The 20,519-nt window shown below is 42.2% G+C and overlaps 1 protein-coding gene across 4 annotated transcripts in view; it reads right to left on the bottom strand.

The window, feature by feature from the left end:
• Positions 1-20,519, bottom strand: part of JADE3 (jade family PHD finger 3) — a 192,951-nt gene that overhangs the window by 12,282 nt on the left and 160,150 nt on the right. For all 4 annotated transcript variants that reach the window (XM_036996398.2, XM_036996397.2, XM_073227589.1 and 1 more), the window contains 2 exons: positions 19,847-20,014; positions 11,551-11,667 (listed from right to left, as the gene is read on the bottom strand). In XM_036996398.2, coding sequence (XP_036852293.2) covers positions 11,551-11,667; positions 19,847-20,014 — 285 coding nt within the window. The remainder of the gene's footprint in view (positions 1-11,550; positions 11,668-19,846; positions 20,015-20,519) is intronic.

Below are 20,519 nucleotides of genomic sequence, written 5' to 3'. Positions count from 1 at the left end.
GACTGCAGTTCCCCAAACCAGAAAACTATTTCATACCTTCCTCTCCTCAGACCTCCAGACCTCACCCACATCCTTACTCTCTGCTGGTGATCCTGCTTCCTATGTCACCGAGGAAATTAAAACAAAAGAACACTTCCACAGATTCCTACCAACACACCTTCCTAACACACCAATTGCACCTACACACACCGCCTTCAAGCCTGTACCCAGGAAGAACTACCTGTGCTCTCCTTTTGTTGCACACTTCACTCCACCCTCCCTCACCTACTGAAAAACTTGCTCCAGCAATTTCTTCTCACTGCATCAGTCCCTTTGCAGACAGATTGCCATGTCCCATATGTGAATAAATACACATAGACACTTGTTATTCTTCTATCTTAAATAAAAGACACCTTTCCCCTACCTTGCTGAATTGTCCCTACTCCATTTCTTTGCTTTCACCCCTGGCAATGTAGCTTTTGCCATCACCACACCAACCTAAACTGCTTACCCAGATTACCAATCATCCATCACATTGCTAAATTCAGGGGTCAATTTGTAGTCCTCATCCTACTTCAGCTGCATTTTTATACCACTGATCTTTTTCTTCTTGAAATGCTTTCTTCCCTTGATTTCTAGGTTATTGCACTCTCTTGGTTATCCTCCTGTTTCCCTGGTCTCCTTGACTTCTTAATGCTGGAATGATTCATGGCCCAGTGCTTGGTACTGTTCTCCTTTCGATATCTACACTCACTCTCTCAGTGATCTTACCCAATTCAGTCTAAAGCCAACTATGTGTCAATGACTCCCAAATGTACGTCTTCAGTCCAAAACTTGCCAAACTCACATAGACAACTGTCAGTTTGACACTTCCACTAGGATATCTGATAGACATCTCAAACTTAGATGTCTAAACCTGAACTTACTACCTTTTCTCCCAAATCTGTTCTACTTGCAGATTTCTACATTCAGTTTATGGCAACTTTCCACTTCCCACTGTCAAAAACCTGGAGGCACACCCAACTCTTATCTTTCTCTCATACCTCATATCCAATCCATATAATCCTGTTGGCTCTCCTTTCAACACTCATCCTGAATTCAACCACTTTTCACTACCTCTAGGGCCAACACTCTGGTCTAATCTACCACCATCTCTGATGGATTTACAGTAGTAGCCTCCTAATTGCTTTTCCTGTTTCCAACCTTCCCTCCTTCACCATCTATTGTAAATACAACTGCCAGAGGGTCTATTCTTGTCTAACTTTTTACTGTGTAAATTAAAAAACCTATAGAATAGCAAAGAGAATACATGATAAACTTCATATACCATCGTTCAGCTTCAACATGATTAATCACTCTTGTTTTATCTTTAACCTCCACAGTACCCTGTTCTTAGACATCATATCATTCCACAAAAGTGATCCCTTAAAAACATAAATCAAATCATGTCATTTGTTTGCTCAAAACTTGCCAATGGCTCCCCCTTAAACTCAGAGTAAAAACAAAAGATCTCATAAGAGCTCTGGAAGCCCTACAACCAGAGACTGGCAAAGTATGGCCCACAGACCAAATATAGCCAGTTGCCTATTTTTGTGTGGCCTGCAAGCTAATAAGGAAGCTGAGGATGGTTTTTACATTTTTAAATGGTGGGAAAAAATCAAAAGGAGAATATTTCATGATGTACGAAATAATATGAAATTAAAATTTTAGTCCATAAAAGTTTTATGGGAATACAGTCATGTTCATTTGCTTAAGTATTGTCTAGGACTGCCTTTGTGCTACAGAGTTGAGTACGTAACAACAGAGACTGTATGGCCTGGAAAGTCTAAAATATTTACTATCTGGTCATTTATAGAAAAAAATTGCCAACCCCTGCTCTAACCAATTAAGTCCCCAAGTAATCTCCCTGATCTTCTCTTCCTACACTGTTCCAGTCTCACTGGCCTCTTCCCTGTTGCTCAAACCACTCCTATCGCAGGGCTTTTGCACTGGCTGATGCATCTACCTGGAACATTTTTAACCCAAGGATCTGCACTGTTTTCTCTCAACTACAAGTCTTTGTTCAAATGTCACCTCTATAATGAGTCCTACTCTGACCACTCTACTTAAACTTGCAACACATGACCCCTGCCCCAAACCCCCATATTATCATACTTCACATTTTTCCTTTCCATAGCACTTACCATCTTCTAAAGTGCTATTTAATATCTATTGCTTATTACCTATTGCTCTGAACTAAGATGTGAGTTTGATGAAGCAAGGTTCTTTGTTGGTTCATTGATAAATTTAAAGTGCCTATAACAGTGCCTGGCACACAATTATTCAGATATTTGTCAAATAAATGTAATTCCTTACAATAAAAAATCTGAGTCTTAAATTTAGTTAAGATCTTTACAAAATGCAGACTCTGAACTCTAAGTAATAAAAATAAGAATGCTTTTTCCATGTCAATGGTGTGGGGGATCTATGGATGAGACAGTCTGAGCTTACAGTCTACTAGGGAAGATAAAACTCATAGATAAATGACTATAAAAGAGGGCAGAATGTGGTAATGAGGGCTTTTAATGCAAATTCAGGTCTGCTAAGGTCAAGGCCAGTGTTGTATCTCACCATAGTCATACTGTCAATTACTAACTGTGGTAAAAAATCATCCTTTAAAACAGAAAAAAAAGGGAGGGTGGAGCCAGGATGGCGGCATGAGTAGAGCAGCAGAAATCTCCTCCCAAAACCACATATATCTATGAAAATATAACAAAGACAAATCTTCCTAAAATAGGGACCAGAGGACACAGGACAACATCCAGACCACATCCACACCTGCGAGAACCCAGCGCCTCGCGAAGGGGGGCTCCACCATTTTGGAGGAGCAGCCCCAGCCAGGCCACGCCCACAGCAACAGCGGAGATAAACTCCAAACCAACCGGGAAGATAGCTGAAGCCCTGTCTGCACACAGCTGCCAGCATAAGCCACTAGAGGTCGCTATTCTCCCATGAGAGGAAGGCCACAAACCAACAAGAAGGAAAGCTCTCCCAGCTGTCACTCGTACCAGCTCTGCAAACTATCTCTATCACCATGAAAAGGCAAAACTACAGGCAGACAAAGATCACAGAGACAACACCTGAGAAGGAGACAGACCTAACCAGTCTTCCTGAAAAAGACTTCAAAATAAAAATCATGAACATGCTGACAGAGATGCAGAGAAAAATGCAAGAGCAATGGGATGAGATGCAGACAAAAATGCAAGAGCAGTGGGATGAAGTCCGGAGGGAGATCACAGATGTCAGGAAGGAGATCACAGAAGTGAAATAAACCCTGGAAGGATTTATAAGCAGAATGGATAAGATGCAAGGGGCCATTGAAGGAATAGAAACCAGAGAACAGGAACATATAGAAGCTGACATAGAGAGAGATAAAAGGATCTCCAGGAACGAAACAACACTAAGAGAACTATGTGACAAAGCCAAAAGGAATAATATCCGTATTATAGGGGTACCAGAAGAAGAAGAAAGAGGAAAAGGGATAGAAAGTCTCTTTGAAGAAATAATTGCTGAAAACTTCCCCAAACTGGGGGAGGAAATAATCGAACAGACCACAGAAATACACAGAACCCCCAACAGAAAGGATCCAAGGAGGACAACACCAAAACACATAATGATTAAAATGGCAAGGATCAAGGACAAGGAAAGAGTTTTAAAGGCAGCTAGAGAGAAAAAGGTCACCTATAAAGGAAAACCCATCAGGCTAACATCAGACTTCTCGACAGAAACCCTACAGGCCAGAAGAGAATGGCATGATATATTTAATGCAATGAAACAAAAGGACCTCAAAACAAGGATACTGTATCCAGCACGACTATCATTTAAATATGATGGCGGGATTAAACAATACCCAGACAAGCAAAAGCTGAGGGAATTTGCTTCCCACAAACCACCTCTACAGGGCATCTTACAGGGACTGCTCTAGATGGGAGCACTCCTAAAAAGAGCACAGAACAAAACACACCACATATGAAGAATGGAGGAGGAGGAATAAGAAGGGAGAGAAGAAAAGAATCTCCAGACAGTGTATATAACAGCTCAATAAGCGACCTAAGTTAGGCAGTGAGATACTAAAGAAGCTAACCTTGAACCTCTGGTAACCACGAATCTAAAACCTGCAATGGCAATAAGTACATATCTCTCAATAGTCACCCTAAATGTAAATGGACTTAATGCACCAATCAAAAGACACAGAGTAATAGAATGGATAAAAAAGCAAGACCCATATTTATGCTGCTTACAAGAAACTCACCTCAAGTCCAAAGACAGGCACAGACTAAAAGTCAAGGGATGGAAAAACATATTTCAGACAAACAGTGAAAACAAAGCAGGGGTTGCAGTACTAATATCAGACAAAATAGACTTCAAAACAAAGAAAGTAACAAGAGATAAAGAAGGACACTATATAATGATAAAGGGCTCAGTCCAACAAGAGGATATAACCATTCTAAATATATATGCACCCAATACAGGAGCACCAGCATTTGTAAAACAAATACTAACAGAACTAAAGAGGGAAATAGACTGCAATGCATTCATGTTAGGAGACTTCAACACACCACTCACCCCAAAGGATAGATCCACCGGTCAGAAAATAAGTAAGGACACACAGGCACTGAACAACACACTAGAAGAGATGGACCTAATAGACATCTATAGAACTCTACACCCAAAAGCAACAGGATATACATTCCTCTCAAGAGCACATGGAACATTCTCCAGAATAGATCACATATTAGCTCACAAAAAGAGCCTCACTAAATTCCAAAAGATTGAAATTCTACCAACCAATTTTTCAGACCACAAAGGTATAAACTAGAAATAAATTCTATAAAGAAAACAAAAAGGCTCACAAACACATGGAGGCTTAACAACATGCTTCTAAATAATCAATGGATCAATGAACAAATCAAAATAGAGATCAAGGAATATATAGAAACAAATGACAACAACAACACAAAGCCCCAAATTCTGTGGGATGCAGCGAAAGCTGTCTTAAGAGGAAAGTATATAGTGATCCAGGCACACTTGAAGAAGGAAGAACAATCCCAAATGAATAGTCTAACATCACAATAATCAAAACTGGAAAGAGAAGAACAAATGAGGCCTAAAGTCAGCAGAAGGAGGGACATAATAAAGATCAGAGAAGAAATAAACAAAATTGAGAAGAATAAAACAATAGCAAAAATCAACAAAACCAAGAGCTGGTTCTTTGAGAAAATAAACAAAATAGATAAGCCTCTAGCCAAACTTATTAAGAGAAAAAGAGAATCAACACAAATCAACGGCATCAGAAATGAGAAAGGAATAATCATGACAGACTCCACAGAAATACAAAGAATTATTAAAGACTACTATGAAAACCTATATGCCAACAAGCTGGAAAACCTAGAAGAAATGGACAACTTCCTAGAAAAATACAACCTCCCAAGACTGACCAAGGAAGAAACACAAAAGTTAAACAAACCAATTACGAGCAAAAACATTGAAACGGTAATCAAAAAACTACCCAAGAACAAAATCCCGGGACCGGACGGATTTACCTCGGAATTTTATCAGACACACAGAGAAGACATAATACCCATTCTCCTTTAAGTGTTCCAAAAAATAGAAGAGGGGGGAATACTCCCAAACTCATTCTATGAAGCCACCATCACCCTAATACCAAAACCAGGCAAAGACCCCACCAAAAAAGAAAATTACAGACCAATATCCCTGATGAATGTAGATGCAAAAATACTCAATAAAATATTAGCAAACAGAATTCAACAGTATATCAAAAGGATCATACACCATGACCAAGTGGGGTTCATCCCAGGGATGCAAGGATGGTACAACATTCGAATATCCATCAACATCATCCACCACATCAACAAAAAGAAAGACAAAAACCACATGATCATCTCCATAGATGCTGAAAAAGCATTTGACAAAATTCAACATCCATTCATGATAAAAACTCTCAGCAAAATGGGAATAGAGGGCAAGTACCTCAACATAATAAAGGCCATATATGATAAACCCACAGCCAGCATTATACTGAACAGCGAGAGGCTGAAAGCATTTCCTCTGAGATCAGGAACCAGACAGGGATGCCCACTCTCCCCACTGTTATTTAACATAGTACTGGAGGTCCTAGCCACGGCAATCAGACAAAACAAAGAAATACAAGGAATCCAGATTGGTAAAGAAGAAGTTAAACTGTCACTATTTGCAGATGACATGATACTGTACATAAAAAACCCTAAAGACTCCACTCCAAAACAACTAGAACTGATATCGGAATACAGCAAAGTTGCAGGATACAAAATTCACACACAGAAATCTGTGGCTTTCCTATACACTAACAATGAACCAATAGAAAGAGAAATCAGGGAAACAATTTCATTCACAATTGCATCAAAAAGAATAAAATACCTAGGAATAAACCTAACCAAAGAAGTGAAAGACCTATACCCTGAAAACTACAAGACACTCTTAAGAGAAATTAAAGGGGACACTAACAAATAGAAACTCATCCCATGCTCAGGGCTAGGAAGAATTAATATCGTCAAAATGGCCATCCTGCCCAAAGCAATAAACAGATTTGATGCAATCCCTATCAAATTACCAGCAACATTCTTCAATGAACTGGAACAAATAATTCAAAAATTCATGTGGAAACACCAAAGACCCCGAATAGCCAAAGCAATCCTGAGAAAGAAGAATAAAGTAGGGGGGATCTCACTCTCCAACTTCAAGCTCTACTACAAAGCCATAGTAATCAAGACAATTTGGTACTGGCACAAGAACAGAGCCACAGACCAGTGGAACAGATTAGAGACTCCAGAAATTAACCCAAACATATATGGTCAATTAATATTTGATAAAGGATCCATGGACATACAATGGCAAAATGACAGTCTCTTCAACAGATGGTGCTGGCAAAACTGGACAGCTACATGTAGGAGAATGAAACTGGACCTTTGTCTAACCCCATATACAAAGCTAAACTCAAAATGGATCAAAGACCTGAATGTAAGTCATGGAACCATTAAACTCTTGGAAAAAAACATAGGCAAAAACCTGTTAGACATAAACATGAGTTCTTCTTGAACATATCTCCCCGGGCAAGGAAAACAACAGCAAAAATGAGCAAGTGGGACTACATTAAGCTGAAAAGCTTCTGTACAGCAAAAGACACCATCAATAGAAAAGGGAACCCTACAGTATGGGAGAATATATTTGAAAATGACAGATCTGATAAAGGCTTGACGTCCAGAATATATAAAGAGCTCACATGCCTCAACAAACAAAAAACAAATAACCCAATTAAAAAATGGGAAGAGGAACTGAACAGACAGTTCTCTAAAAAAGAAATACAGATGGCCAACAGACACATGAAAAGATGCTCCACATCGCTAATTATCAGAGAAATATAAATTAAAACTACAATGAGGTATCACCTCACACCAGTAAGGATGGCTGCCACCCAAAAGACAAACAACAACAAATGTTGGCGAGGCTGTGGAGAAAGGGGAACCCTCCTACACTGCTGGTGGGAATGTAAATTAGTTCAACCATTGTGGAAAGCAGTATGGAGGTTCATCAAAATGCTCAAAACAGACCTACCATTTGACCCAGGAATTCCACTCCTAGGAATTTACCCTAAGAACACAGCAATCAAGTTTGAGAAAGACAGATGCACCCCTATGTTTATTGCAGCACTATGTACAATAGCCAAAAATTGGAAGCAACCTAAATGTCCATCGGTAGATGAATGGATAAAGAAGATGTGGTACATATACACAATGGAATACTACTCAGCCATGAGAAGAGGGAAAATCCTACCATTTGCAGCAACATGGATGGAGCTGGAGAGTATTATGCTCGGTGAAATAAGTCAAGTGGAGAAAGAGAAATACCAAATGATTTCACTCATCTGAGGAGTATAAGAACAAAGGAAAAACTGAAGGAACAAAACAGCAGCGGAATTACAGAATCCAAAAATGGACTAACAGGTACCAAAGGGAAAGGAACTGGGGAGGATGGGTGGGCAGGGAGGGATAAGGAGGGGGAAGAAGGGGGGTATTAAGATTAGTATGCATGGGGGGGAGGGAGAAAGGGGAGGGAGGGCTATACAACACAGAGAGGACAAGTAGTGATTCAACAACATTTTGCTATGCTGATGGACAGTAACCGTAATGTGATTTTTAGGGGGGACCTGATATAGGGGAGAGCATAGTAAACAATAGTATTCTTAATGTAAGTGTAGATTAAAGGTTAAAAAAAAAACGAAAGAAAGAAAAGGGAGATTACTCCTTGATAGGATAAAACTATTGGTAAATCAAAAATTAACACATGCTTTAAATATCCTTAATGTTGATCACTTAAAGGGTGTCAGATGATCAGCTATGGAGGTATTCTTTTCTGATAATATGACTTTCTCTTAATAAAAAAAAAAAAATAAGCAGCTCCTGTGTGCTGACCTCCAATGAGTCCTACACAGTGGTATAGAGGGCATGTCAAAGTGTGGGCAAAGGGTCTGTTTGTTTCTATGCAGAAGATCAAGGCCTAGCTTGGCTACCCAGAAAATGAACTAAGATACGATATGAGGAGGAGCTTCCGGCATCAGCACTCTCTGGAGGACTTGTGCCGGGGGGATGATCATCAAAAAGCCTCCACAGGGATCCGGGCGATGCTGCGGTTGTGGCTGCGTCCACCCCACCGTTTCCTGGACTTGCCATTGGAATGAGGAGGGAGATGTCTAGACTGGCATGTGCATACAGTGAGACAACGAATTTGACCGGATCTGTACTGTTGGAACTCAACCAGGAGTTGGGAGGGGTGCAAGTTGTAGCACTCCAAAATCTTACGACTATAGACTATGTATGGTTAAAAGAACATATGGGATGTGAACAGATCCCAGAAATGGTTTGCTTTAATTTGTCTGATTTCTCTCAGACTGTTCAAGTACAGTTGGACAATATCCATCATATCATAGACAAATTTTCACAAATGCCTAGGGTGCCTAAATGGTTTTCTTGGCTTCACTGGAGATGGCTGGTAATTATAGATTTGCTTTGTTTATGTCACTGTATTCCTATTATGTTAATATGTGTGCGTAAGTTAGTTAGTAGTTTAAAACCTATACATGCTTAAGGTACTCTACAAGAAGATATATCAAAGAAATAATAAATCCTCCCATGTTTTCTTCTATATGCTACCTCTATAGCTTTTCTTCTTCCTTCCTAATTACAACCCTTAAATAGAATTCGTGCCTCATATCGAATTTACCGAGTTATCATAATTCCTCCAGGTGGTAAAGACACCTTGAGACAAGTGCTGGGCATAGAAGCCACAGGGCATAAATCTGCAAAGAAGTAAAAAGCTAACCTTTTCAAACAATATGGCTTCTCTCTCACTTACCAACTTTACATTTCCCTGTATGGCCCCGGAAGATGACTGGTTAGCCAGAGACGGGTAAGATTCCTCAAGGGAGGAACAACCTAAGACAGGCACAGTCGCAGGGGGGCCATCAGGTGAGAAATCAGGGAACAACAGTGGTGAAGCTTAGAACCTCACCCCGCCCCCTGTTTTGAGAGAAAGCTTCTGCATCTGTGGATGTTTTATTGCCCTTGTCTAGCTCGGATTAGCATATAGTCTACAGGCACACACCTGATCATCTACAATTGCTCTCTTACAACACTAAAGTATGTTTTCTAACTTTATCTTGCATCTACCTACCACTTCAGCAGTTTATTAAAAATAAATATAATAATAATAATAAAGGGAGAAATGTGGGATCCACATATAAATCAAGTATAAAAATCAAACAGATATTCATATTTGACCTGATTCTTTATAGTTCATAATGCGTGATCAAAACCGAAAGTTTCTGTGATGAATGCCCTTGTACTGTTCACCATGTAAGAACTTATTCACTATGTAAAAATTCGTTCACCATGTAAGAACTTGTTCATTATGCTTCAGAAGATTGGAGACTGATGAGAATTAGGCTTGAGATGGATTAATGATTGTGCATTGAGCATTGATCCCCCTATACAGAATTTTATTGTTGTTAACAACCATTTGATCAATAAATATGAGAGATGCCCTCTCAAAAAAAAAAAAAAACAGAAAAAATAGGGGGAAAATGCAGGTTCCACAATAAGGAAAATAAGTAAATTAATAGATATAAATTCAATGTGCTATTATAAAGTGACTAATAATTATGAAAACATGGAAAATATTTTATTTTTTAGTGGGTAGAATGCATATTACAAAATGATCTATAATACAATTAAATATGGATATATTTATTCAATAAACACTAATGGATCACTGACCATAGGCAGGTGCTCTCCTTTGTGCTGGGGGAAATTTACAGAAGAATGATGTACAACCTTGGCCCTCAAGGGGCTCCTGTATAGGGAACAACCAGAAGAGAACTTAGACAAACACAAACAGGTAATGTGTTAAGGTAGTAGACCCCGTGGGAGTAGTTTACCTTTAAATTTTTTTCCTTTACAATTACTAAAGTACTGGAGTTAAATTATGTCAGTATAAAAAAAGTAAAAAAAAGAAAAAAAGTGAGATGAAGCATCCAATTCTGTTAAATGTAAAAGTGAATTTAAAAAAGTTAAAAGGGTCTTTGGGGTCCAGTTTGTGTTCTTTAAATGTCATTTCCCAGTAAAAGAACCAGGGCTACCTGGAGGAGTGGTTGATCCCAGGTCTGGAGCAAGAAATCTACAAAATGAGCCAGACAGCAAGGAACCTCACATTCATTAATACCTAGAGCCATTGTCCCTATGTTATGATACCATGATACCATATAGCTGCTTTTCTGTAAAGAAGGTCAGCAGGCAAATCTACAACCAGCCTGTAGCTCCTTCGCAGGAGGTCTGGTAAAGGAAGATTCAGCCTTCCTGCCTTACCAGAGGTAAATGGCCTTTCCTAGTCCCAACCCCACCCCCAGACTGCTGCTCTTGGGTGCACTAACTACTATGTCTATGTCAAGCAGCTAAATTTCTGTGCCCTAGATGTCTCAGAAAACTTTACCTGTACTACCATATGTAACAAAGGTGCCTAGGAGAGTGACTTTCAAACCTACCCACCATAATTTATTCATTCAGATGAATCTTTCCTACCAATATAAGTTGCATTTAGTCCAGCCACCAAGTCATCCATTAAATCATCCTGGAACCAGAATCCATCCATAGTCAGTAGGTGAGACACACAAGTTCACAGGCCTGCTTGTTTTAGAGTTATGGCTTTTCTCCACCGAGGATGGTATCATCTAGCTTTAGAACCACCTAATCAAATCTGACAGCAAATGATGGAAATTAATTACTACTATGGATATGGAAAAGAATAAGCTGAAGAGTCCAAAGCAGAAATGGCACAGCCCTAGGAGTGAGTAGGAGGCCTCCTGAGTCACCTTTTAGTGAATAGGATACACTCCCTGGGAGGATGAGTCCAGTCAATTTGGTGTTAGCCCACTCCACCACTTCTCATGGGGACTTACCTGAACCACTTCTCATGGGGACTTACCTGAATACAAGCCCCTGTCTTCAGCTTGCACAGGTTGCAGACTAAAGCCCACCGACTGGGTGGGATATGAGAAATCTTTGTGATTGGTTCCATCCTCTCAGGACAAGCAATGCTGACCTATAAATGGAAAACCACCATAAGGCAGAGGCACCAATGCAGTCCAAGAGTACTCTTCACAAACCATAAATGATAGTACCTGAAGCTCTAGGACATCAAAACAAGGAGGCAAGCCATAGTCTCTTAAGGTTAATATGGAACCAAGAATAAATAAAATCTGTCTTCAGCCTCTGCTCAGACTTTCAACCATGTCCAATAATATAAACAATTCATATATAGGATGAGACGGGAGGAGGAGAGACTAGGTATGGTTATCTTAATGAATCAAAGACATCTATACTTTACTTATGATACAACGAAGTTACTGAGGAAAGCTAAGGAAAGGAATTAAAATACACAAAATCTACTGTAATCTGTCATATGTTACAGATGATGCCACACGCTATGTTTTTTCATTTAATCAACTCACAATGAAAAAGAGGCAGTAACAAGTCTTTTAGTTCAGTTTACAAAAAAGCATGATATTATTGGAAAGCAGCAGCACTTTGTGTAATAAAGAGATTGGCATATAAGTAGAAAGGATGAGGATGATAACATCTTTAAAATAACGTAACTATCATCAGCTTATTCTACTCTCAGCCAGAGTAGCTCTGAAGTGACATTTGTCTTTGGAAGAGTGCTTATAGGAAAGGATACTTTAAAAAAAGATGGAAAAATTTTGTCTATATGAAAATAAGGGGTCAAACAACTTCTGCTGAGAAATTTTTATCTTTGTTTTTTTCTTTTCTAGAGAAATATGTGCTTTAGTTTCTAAGAGACAGACAACTTTAAAAAGTGAAGGATTGTTGGAGAAGGATAGTTAAACTAGTGTAAATTCTGCCCACATCAAGAAACCAACAGTAGAAAGATTGAAGATATCTTGAATAGCCCCAAAGGCACAGGAAATCAGGTACTAGAAACCATAAGAGAATGTCAATAGGTGAAAAAGCTTCTTTTATATTTAAGAACTCTTCCTGAGTCACATTCCAGACTTCTACGTGCTGAGAGAGCCTGCTCTATTAGCTGGGAAATCTGCTGCTGGAAACGAGTCACTCTCAGGCCAGAAACCTGAGTATTCATTTCACATGTTTATAAGCTGGATGTTCTTAGTAAGAAAAAGAAACCACTTCTCAAATATTTTAAAACACACTGACTTCCATATCCATAGAATACCACAGTATGTATCTAGGTACTGAGTGAGCTCAGTTGTTACATAGTAATTCCCCTAGAACTGACATTAACAAGAATAACGCCAGGGAAGTTTTAAAGGAGAATGAATTACTAATACAGTTATTATCAGCGCCCCCATGGACTGAATTCTGCAGTATCTCTTGTCCTGCAGTTAAACGGCCTAAGAAATATGCTTGCTTCGATAGGGGTTAGGGAAAGAGGATGTTAGTGGGATGTCCAAAAAGGCGGGAAAAAAAAGGCAGCCATAAGAAGTAAGCAGAAGTAATGTCTGGAAGCCCTTTTTAATCAATTTAGCATGCACATAGCCCCTCAGGAAATATCAGCAATTCAAGGACCAGATTAAATACTGAGGGATGGAATTCTGAATACATATGTTCTAAGATAAATGTTGAGTCCCAGCTCTGAAAGGAGCTTCAAAAATCAAAGGGCAACCATCATAGTGGGGAAAAGAGCTGTTGCTTACTTTATTTGTAATAACTTAAAACTGGAAACAACTCAGATGTTCACCAAAAGAGAATGGATAATAAATTATGGTAATATCCATACAATGGACTATTACTCAGCAAAAAAAAAGGAATGAATGTCGATACACTGTGGGTTAAACTGCAATATTTCCAGAATCTCTCACCTGGACTTAGTGTATTTTCATATCAATAGGTGTTTCCAAGGTGTGGAGAGAAGTAGTCATCTCCATATCAATAGGTAACACACAGGGAGCAAGGGCATATCTGGACCTGAGAGGTTGGGTGGTGCCCCTTTTTCTGCAGCTGGGTCTTGAGAGACAGGGGCGAGCGGAATTGGATGACTGCTTGTAAACAATAAACGGGTTTCTCCCACTTTATTTTCCTCTTTGACTGATTTCAGTTCAAGGGTGTTTTGCCCTGGGCTGGGAAAATATTTCCCCCATGGAGTTACATCTGGTGGTAGCCAGCAGGATCTCTGAACCCGAAATCTGTCTTTAAGGGTGTGACCCTTGGGTGGGCTGACCCTAGAGATGGTAGGGAGATGCCCAGAAACCCCTGCGGATGGTAGGGAGGCCCCAGTGGCTGTAACAGTAGAGGGTGCAGCTTCACCTGGGAGCCCCCTATCTGTGGGGCTTCCAATTGGGGAGCTCCTAGTGGGGAATTGGTCTAGGGCACAACACCTCCTAGAGGGGTGGGGCCTTCTCTAGAAGTAGGGAAGGGTGGAGACACAAGAAGCTGTGAAATTAGCCCTCCGTGGCCGAGTGGCCATGTAGCAGCCAGGATTGTGGGATGTCTTTTTCTTGGTGTTGCTTGGGGCAGCTGGGTGATGACCTATGGGATGCCCTCAAGAAATAGAGATAGTTATTGGGAAGACAGGTCATGCTCCTGGAAGATACGTTAGCAGTGAAGGAGGAGGTAGGAGGAGAATCTGTGTTGTAGGAGACTGTAGGGGAGAAGGAGGAAAGAGCAGTGCTCTCAGTCCCAGAGATGGTAGAGGAGAAGTTGGGAGAGGATGAGGGGGTGAGGCTGAGGGCCTATCTGTTGCCAAGGCCACTGCTTGAGGCACTAGCCTCTCCTGTATTAAAGGCCTGCCTGGTTGTAATTAAGAAAATAAAAACGCAGTAACTGTGGGCTCCTCAGAGGGAGGGGCCACCCCCTTCCTAGGTTGTGGAGTACTCCATGTTCTGCCTCTATACCCAGGATAAGCTGGTGGACATGAGCATCCAGTTTCGGCAGAAGCCATCAGAACCTCTGCCTATACATACATGGCTTTTGCGTCTCTGGGATATGGGGGTGGAAAACATTGTTATGTCAGTTTCTGAAATGGGTAGACTGGCTTCCCAAACAACTTACCCTTCCCTTTGGCAGTAGTTGCAAAGTGCCTGTCACAGCTCAGGGAATCAGGCACTTCTGGATTGGCTGACAGCAGCCATCAGGGCAGTTTGGCCTAATCAGAGTGATTTATCATACTTATCTACTAGCTGGAAAACATATGCAGAACTCCAGCAGGTGTTACAGGAGCTGGGCATGAAAAATATCATCTATAATATGGACCCCCAGGGCCCTGATTAGTTGTTGTTCATCGTAGGAATGAGAAATCTGGTGCTCCATACAGCTCCCCCATCTCTCTTTGGGTCCCTATTGACTGTTCTTGGCTCCCACATAGGGAAACTTGTGAGGTTACTTGTACTTTAGCAGATATGGGGGAGGTTGAAACAATAAGAGCATGGGAGGAAGTGCAGGGTATGACTGAAAGGAGAGGTTCAAAGGTCCCCGTGAAGGTCTCAAGGACCCAGATGTGGGTTGATTTGATAAAGGTGGGGGTAATGAAAGAAAAATTTAATGGGCAGCCCAATAGGATCTTGTTGCAACTGTGGCACCAATTAAAGCCAGAGCAGCAGTTCTAGCCATTGAAATCCAGGACAAGGAAGCCAGAGGCAAAGCCCCATGTCTGGCCTGTGTCTCTGCAAAACTTCCTGGGGGGCAGTATTCAGGCTCCACTTGGGCCCTCACCCCCACAGGAGGATGACTGAGCATCATGGTTTGACTGAGGGGGTGGGTAAAGGTCCCCACCTTGGGGGACATGTTGGGGACCGAAGGCCACATGTAGAAATAGCAATTCATTGGTCCCCTGTGAATGTACAACGTGTCCTGGCACTGGTGCACACAGGAGCTGAGTGTTCTTTGATTCATGGCAACCCTGAGCATTTTCCCAGGCCCCCTGCTGTGATAGATGGCTATGGGGGTAAGGCTCTTATAGTGAAGAAAGCCCAAATCCTACTGGGGATAGGGTGTTTACCCCCAAAGGAGTATACTGTGTACATTTCTCCCATCCCTGAATATATTTTGGGGGTCGATATCCTTCAGGGCCTGTGGTTACAGACCACTGCAGGTGAGTTCAGACTGAGGGCATGTGTGGTAAAGGCAGTTCTGAGGGGACATGCTAAGCACCCGCCTGTAGCTCTTCCTGTACTTCGGTGAGTGACAAATACTAAGCAGTATAAATTGTCTGGGGGCACAAGGAAATTGGAGAAATCCTAGAAGAGTTGAAGAAGGTGGGCATCATAAAGCCCACTCATAGTCCTTTTAATTCCCCAGTGTGGCCAGTGAAAAAGCCAGATGGCTCCTGGCATATGACCATGGACTACTGAGAATTAAATAAAGTCACAGCCCATTTGCATGCTGCTGTCCCCTCTATAGCAGCCCTTATGGACACACTTAGTCATGAACTAGGGATGTATCATTATGTTGTGGACCTTGCTAATGCTTTCTTCTCTACTGACATAGCATAGGAAAGTTAGGAACAGTTTGCCTTCACATGAGAAAGCCTGCAGTGGACATTCACTGTCCTTCCACAGGGATACCTCCACAGTCCACCATTTGTCATGGACTTGTAGTCCAGGACTTGGTCACATGGAAGAAACTGCAAACACTGTGGCTGTATCACTACATTGATGGTATTAGGCTCATGTCTGATTCTCTTGCAGATTTAGGAGGAGGCAGTTCCTAGACTCCTACAACATCTACAGGAGAAAGGGTGGGCTGTGAACAGCACTGATGTTAAGGGACCTGGTTTGTCTGTAAAATTCTTGGGGTTTGTCTGGCTGGGTCAAACTAAAGTTATTCCTGGAGCAGTCACAGACAAGGTCCAGGCATTCCCTACCCCTACCACTGTGGCAGTATTACAAGAATTTTTGGGTCTTTTGGCCTTCTGGAGAGTGTTTATTCTGCATTTGACACAAATTCTGCAGCCCTTATACCAGCTGGTACTAAAGGGCATCAGGTGGAACTGGGATGAAACATATGAAGCTGCTTTTACTGATGCTAAGCAAACAGTCAAGGCTGTACAGGCCTTGATTGTAATGGACTCATCAAGGCCCTGTGAGCTAGATGTTCATGTAACTGAAGATGGTTATGGATGGGGCCTTTGGCAGAGGTTTGAATGGACATGCCAACCTATTGGATTCTGGTCACAACTATGGAAAGGAGCAGAAGTCTGGTACACCTTGACAGACAAGCAACTGGTTGCTGTGTACCACACCTTGCTGGCTATGGAGCCCTATGGATCCCATCACCAGAACAGCTCCAACCAAGGTAATAACCATCTATCCCCATTGCGGGGTATTGCAAGACTGGACCCAAAGGCCACGGGGTGGTGTGGCACAGATGCCTACACTAGCCAAATGGGGTGCATATTTACAGCAGTGTAGTGCCCTCTCTAGTAGCCCCTTAAGTAGAGAACTCCAACGCTTATATAGGCCAGTGACGTATACCAGTGGAAAGCAGGAAGAACTTGCTTTAGAACGATTGGTAGCCGAGAGTCCTTATCAGGAGGGAAAAGCCCCTATACCTGAAGATGCTTGGTACACAGATGGCTCAGTCATGGGCAGCCCCCGCAGTGGAGGGCTATGGCTTTCCATTGTAAGACTGAGACAATATGGACGGAGGACAGAGAGGGGAAGAGCAGTCAATGGGTTGAGTTGCAGGCAGTATGGCTTGTGATTACCCAGGAGCCCTCCCCTATAGTTGTCTGCACCGACAGCTGGGCCATCTACTGGGGCTTGACCCTGTGGCTACTGATAGGGTACCATGCCAACTGGATGGTTGGTCTCTGGCTCCTTTGGGGGCAAGAGATGTGGCAAGACCTAGGGGCCTCTGGTCAGGCTAAGACAGTTACCATATATCATTTGACTGGCCATTTGCCTTTGGCATCCCCAGGGAATGATGAAGCAGACACACTGGCCCATGTGCATTGGCTAGAAGGAAAGCCTGCCTCTGATGGGCCCAATGGCTGCACCAGCATTTGTTGCATGTGAGTCAAAAAACAATGTGGGCTGTAGCCCATCAGTGGGGCTTGCCATTGACCTTTGAAGAAGTCAGCCGAGACCAAAAGGAGTGCCTCGTGTGCTCTAAGAGGGTCTTACACCATGTCCCGCAGCAACATGGGACAATAGCAATGGGGCCAATACCCCTTGTCAGGTGGCAGATAGACTGTATTGGGCCTCTGCCCGTATCAGAAGGATATCGGTATGCTATGACTTGTGTGGACATAGCTACTGGACTGTTGGTTCCTTTTCCTGCACATCGTGCAGATCAGCAAACCACCAAAAGGGGCCTAGAGCATCTCTTTGCAGCCTATGGCTGACCACAGGTGATTGAGAGTGATTAAGGCACCCACTTTACTGGACATGCGTTACAAGAATGGGTGCAGTAATTAGGAATAAAGTGGAAGTTTCATGTGCCATATAATTCTACTGGGGCAGGCATGATAGAGAGGTACAATTGTTTGTTGAAATCTGGCCTGAAGTTGGACACCAACAGTCTACAAGGATGGTCAGTTTGCTTATGGACAGTGGTATGGTGTTTGAATGAGAAACCTCGAAAAGGAGCCTTGAGCCCTGTCGATATGCTAACACATACTGCTGCCTCTCCTATGTGCAAACCAAAGAGGAGTTACTGAAGCTAGGATATGGCCAGCAGAGCAACATCCAGCTGCCAGCCCCAACTGCATTAAACCCTAGAGACTGTTGAGTGAATGTGGCTCTGGACATTTTGATACATGGACCAGTGATGGCTGGCCCTTCTGGCACCTTGGGAAAAAGTCCTGGAAGCTGGCCTCCCATGTGCTCCTGGAGTAACAGCAGAGTAGCGCCCAAAGATCATGGTAGTGTACCCAAAATATCCGGGAGGTTAGAGCATCTTATGGGGAAGTTTTATCTTTATGGCCAGTGCATGTACCTCCTGCAGCCCTATATACTAACCCATCCGTAACTCCCACAGGGAGTGGGGTGAAAGTCTGGTATGCTAGACCAGGACGAGATCCCATTCCTGTCACTGTCCTATCATAGGACCACTCTCTTGCATGCATCCTACCTGATGGACAAGATTTGCCTCTGCTGATATCATTAAAACATGTATCTTATTGCCCTTTAGGTTATTTTCTTCTATAGTCCCTATGGCCTGGACTTGCCCCCTGGCTGCTGCGGCTGCTTGATGATTGCTCTGAACTCCCTACCTGTTTAGCTGCTGACTGCCTGTGGAATGAGAGAGCTATGGACTTAATCTGCACAGGTCTTTGAACCTAGCTGAATCCTCTGGCTCAAGGATTATCATGATTTTATTGCTGTTGCTACTGCATGTTATTAGTCTGGTTATAATGTTCCAGTTTTTTTGTATAGGGGCCACTACAGAAGATGGGGAATGAGTAGATTGTGATGTGAGATTTCTGGAGGGGTGGGTTGTGGGTAAAATTGCAGTATTTCCAGAATCTCTCCCCTGGTCTCCCCTGGTTAGTACATCTCCATATCAATAGGTAATTACATGGGGCAGTGAGGGGATATCCGGACCTGAGAGGTTGGGTGGGGCCCCCTTTTCTGTAGCTGGGTCGTGAGACACACGGGCTAGCAGAAGTGGAGAACTGCTTGTAAGCAATAAATGGGTATCTCCCAGTTTATTTCTCTCTTTGACTGATTTGGTTCAAAGGTATTTTGCCCTGGGCTGGAAAATATATCCCCCCCTGGACTTACAACATACTACAATGCAGACTGTTAGCCAGATAGAAAAGAGTGCACACTGTATGATTCATTTATACGAAGCTCAAAAACAGACAAAGCTAATCTGTAGTGACAGAAATCAAAATGGTAGCTACTCTTGGGTAACAGGGACCCAGACAAGGACTGGAAAATGGGTATGAGGGATCCTTCTGGGTTGCTCTCTATTTCTGGGGTATTCCATGTCTTGGTCTGGGTTGTGGTTACAGGTATCTTTTACCTTAAAATGTCTGCTCATACACTGGGGACTTTTGTACCTCCCCTTTCATACAGATTTATTCAGTGCCACTGGTAGTACCATCTATAAATTAATCAGCATGGGCTTACATGCTCACTTGCATCCAAGAAGGATTGAGGGGGCTGAAGTGGAAGCATTATCACCTCTGAAACATGGGCAGGCATGAAACATAGCAAGAAGCCTGAGCTGGTCTGAAAGTTGTATGAAATGGGGGCATCCTAGAGCAAACGGCCTCAGAGGCCTAGATAAATTCTCACCTCTGGAATCCACAGGGCACAGCTGACGTGAGCCCATTTAGTCCCTGTTCTGGTGGTCTTCATGGCTCCACCTCTCTTTGGACATAACAGACATTGTGGATGAATGCCCACGACACAGGAACGACACAGCCAGCTGCCTTCTGGGACCTTGAGGATACCATAGCAGGCCTGTAGGCACGAGGGAGAGAGGGGAGAATGGTTAGCATTTTCTCACCAGGGTAAATGTCTGCTCTGGTACGCAGTCACAGAGTACCCTCTGTCACTTTTCAGATAATGTCACTTTAATTCAGTCAACAGAGGGAGCTCTAACCTAAGTATCTCTTTAGATTCAAGTAAATATACTCTTTTGGGAAGCATCTCTTTTATATGAAACTTTATTTGGCACCAACATCCAGCTTTAATACTTACCAGCTTATATTCTGCAAGGCCTGGTCAGGCATTACTGTCATCTCTTTCTATGTGAGGAAAGGGCATCATTTATAGTCATTACTGGATATATTTTCAAAACAAACAAATCACCTTGGAGGAACAGTTATTATGATACATTTCATTTTGTTAGTCAAAGAACCTGAAAATGATTCTTCAATATTTTGTCCTGACTGTGAAGGACAAATACAGAAAACATACAGATCACCTTTGTACTATTCCCCTCAAGCCTACTACAGATCCTCAA

The sequence above is a fragment of the Manis javanica genome, chromosome X (genome assembly GCF_040802235.1).
Source record: "Manis javanica isolate MJ-LG chromosome X, MJ_LKY, whole genome shotgun sequence".
Classification (NCBI taxonomy): domain Eukaryota; kingdom Metazoa; phylum Chordata; class Mammalia; order Pholidota; family Manidae; genus Manis; species Manis javanica.
This window is presented reverse-complemented; position numbering and strand designations above follow the sequence as displayed.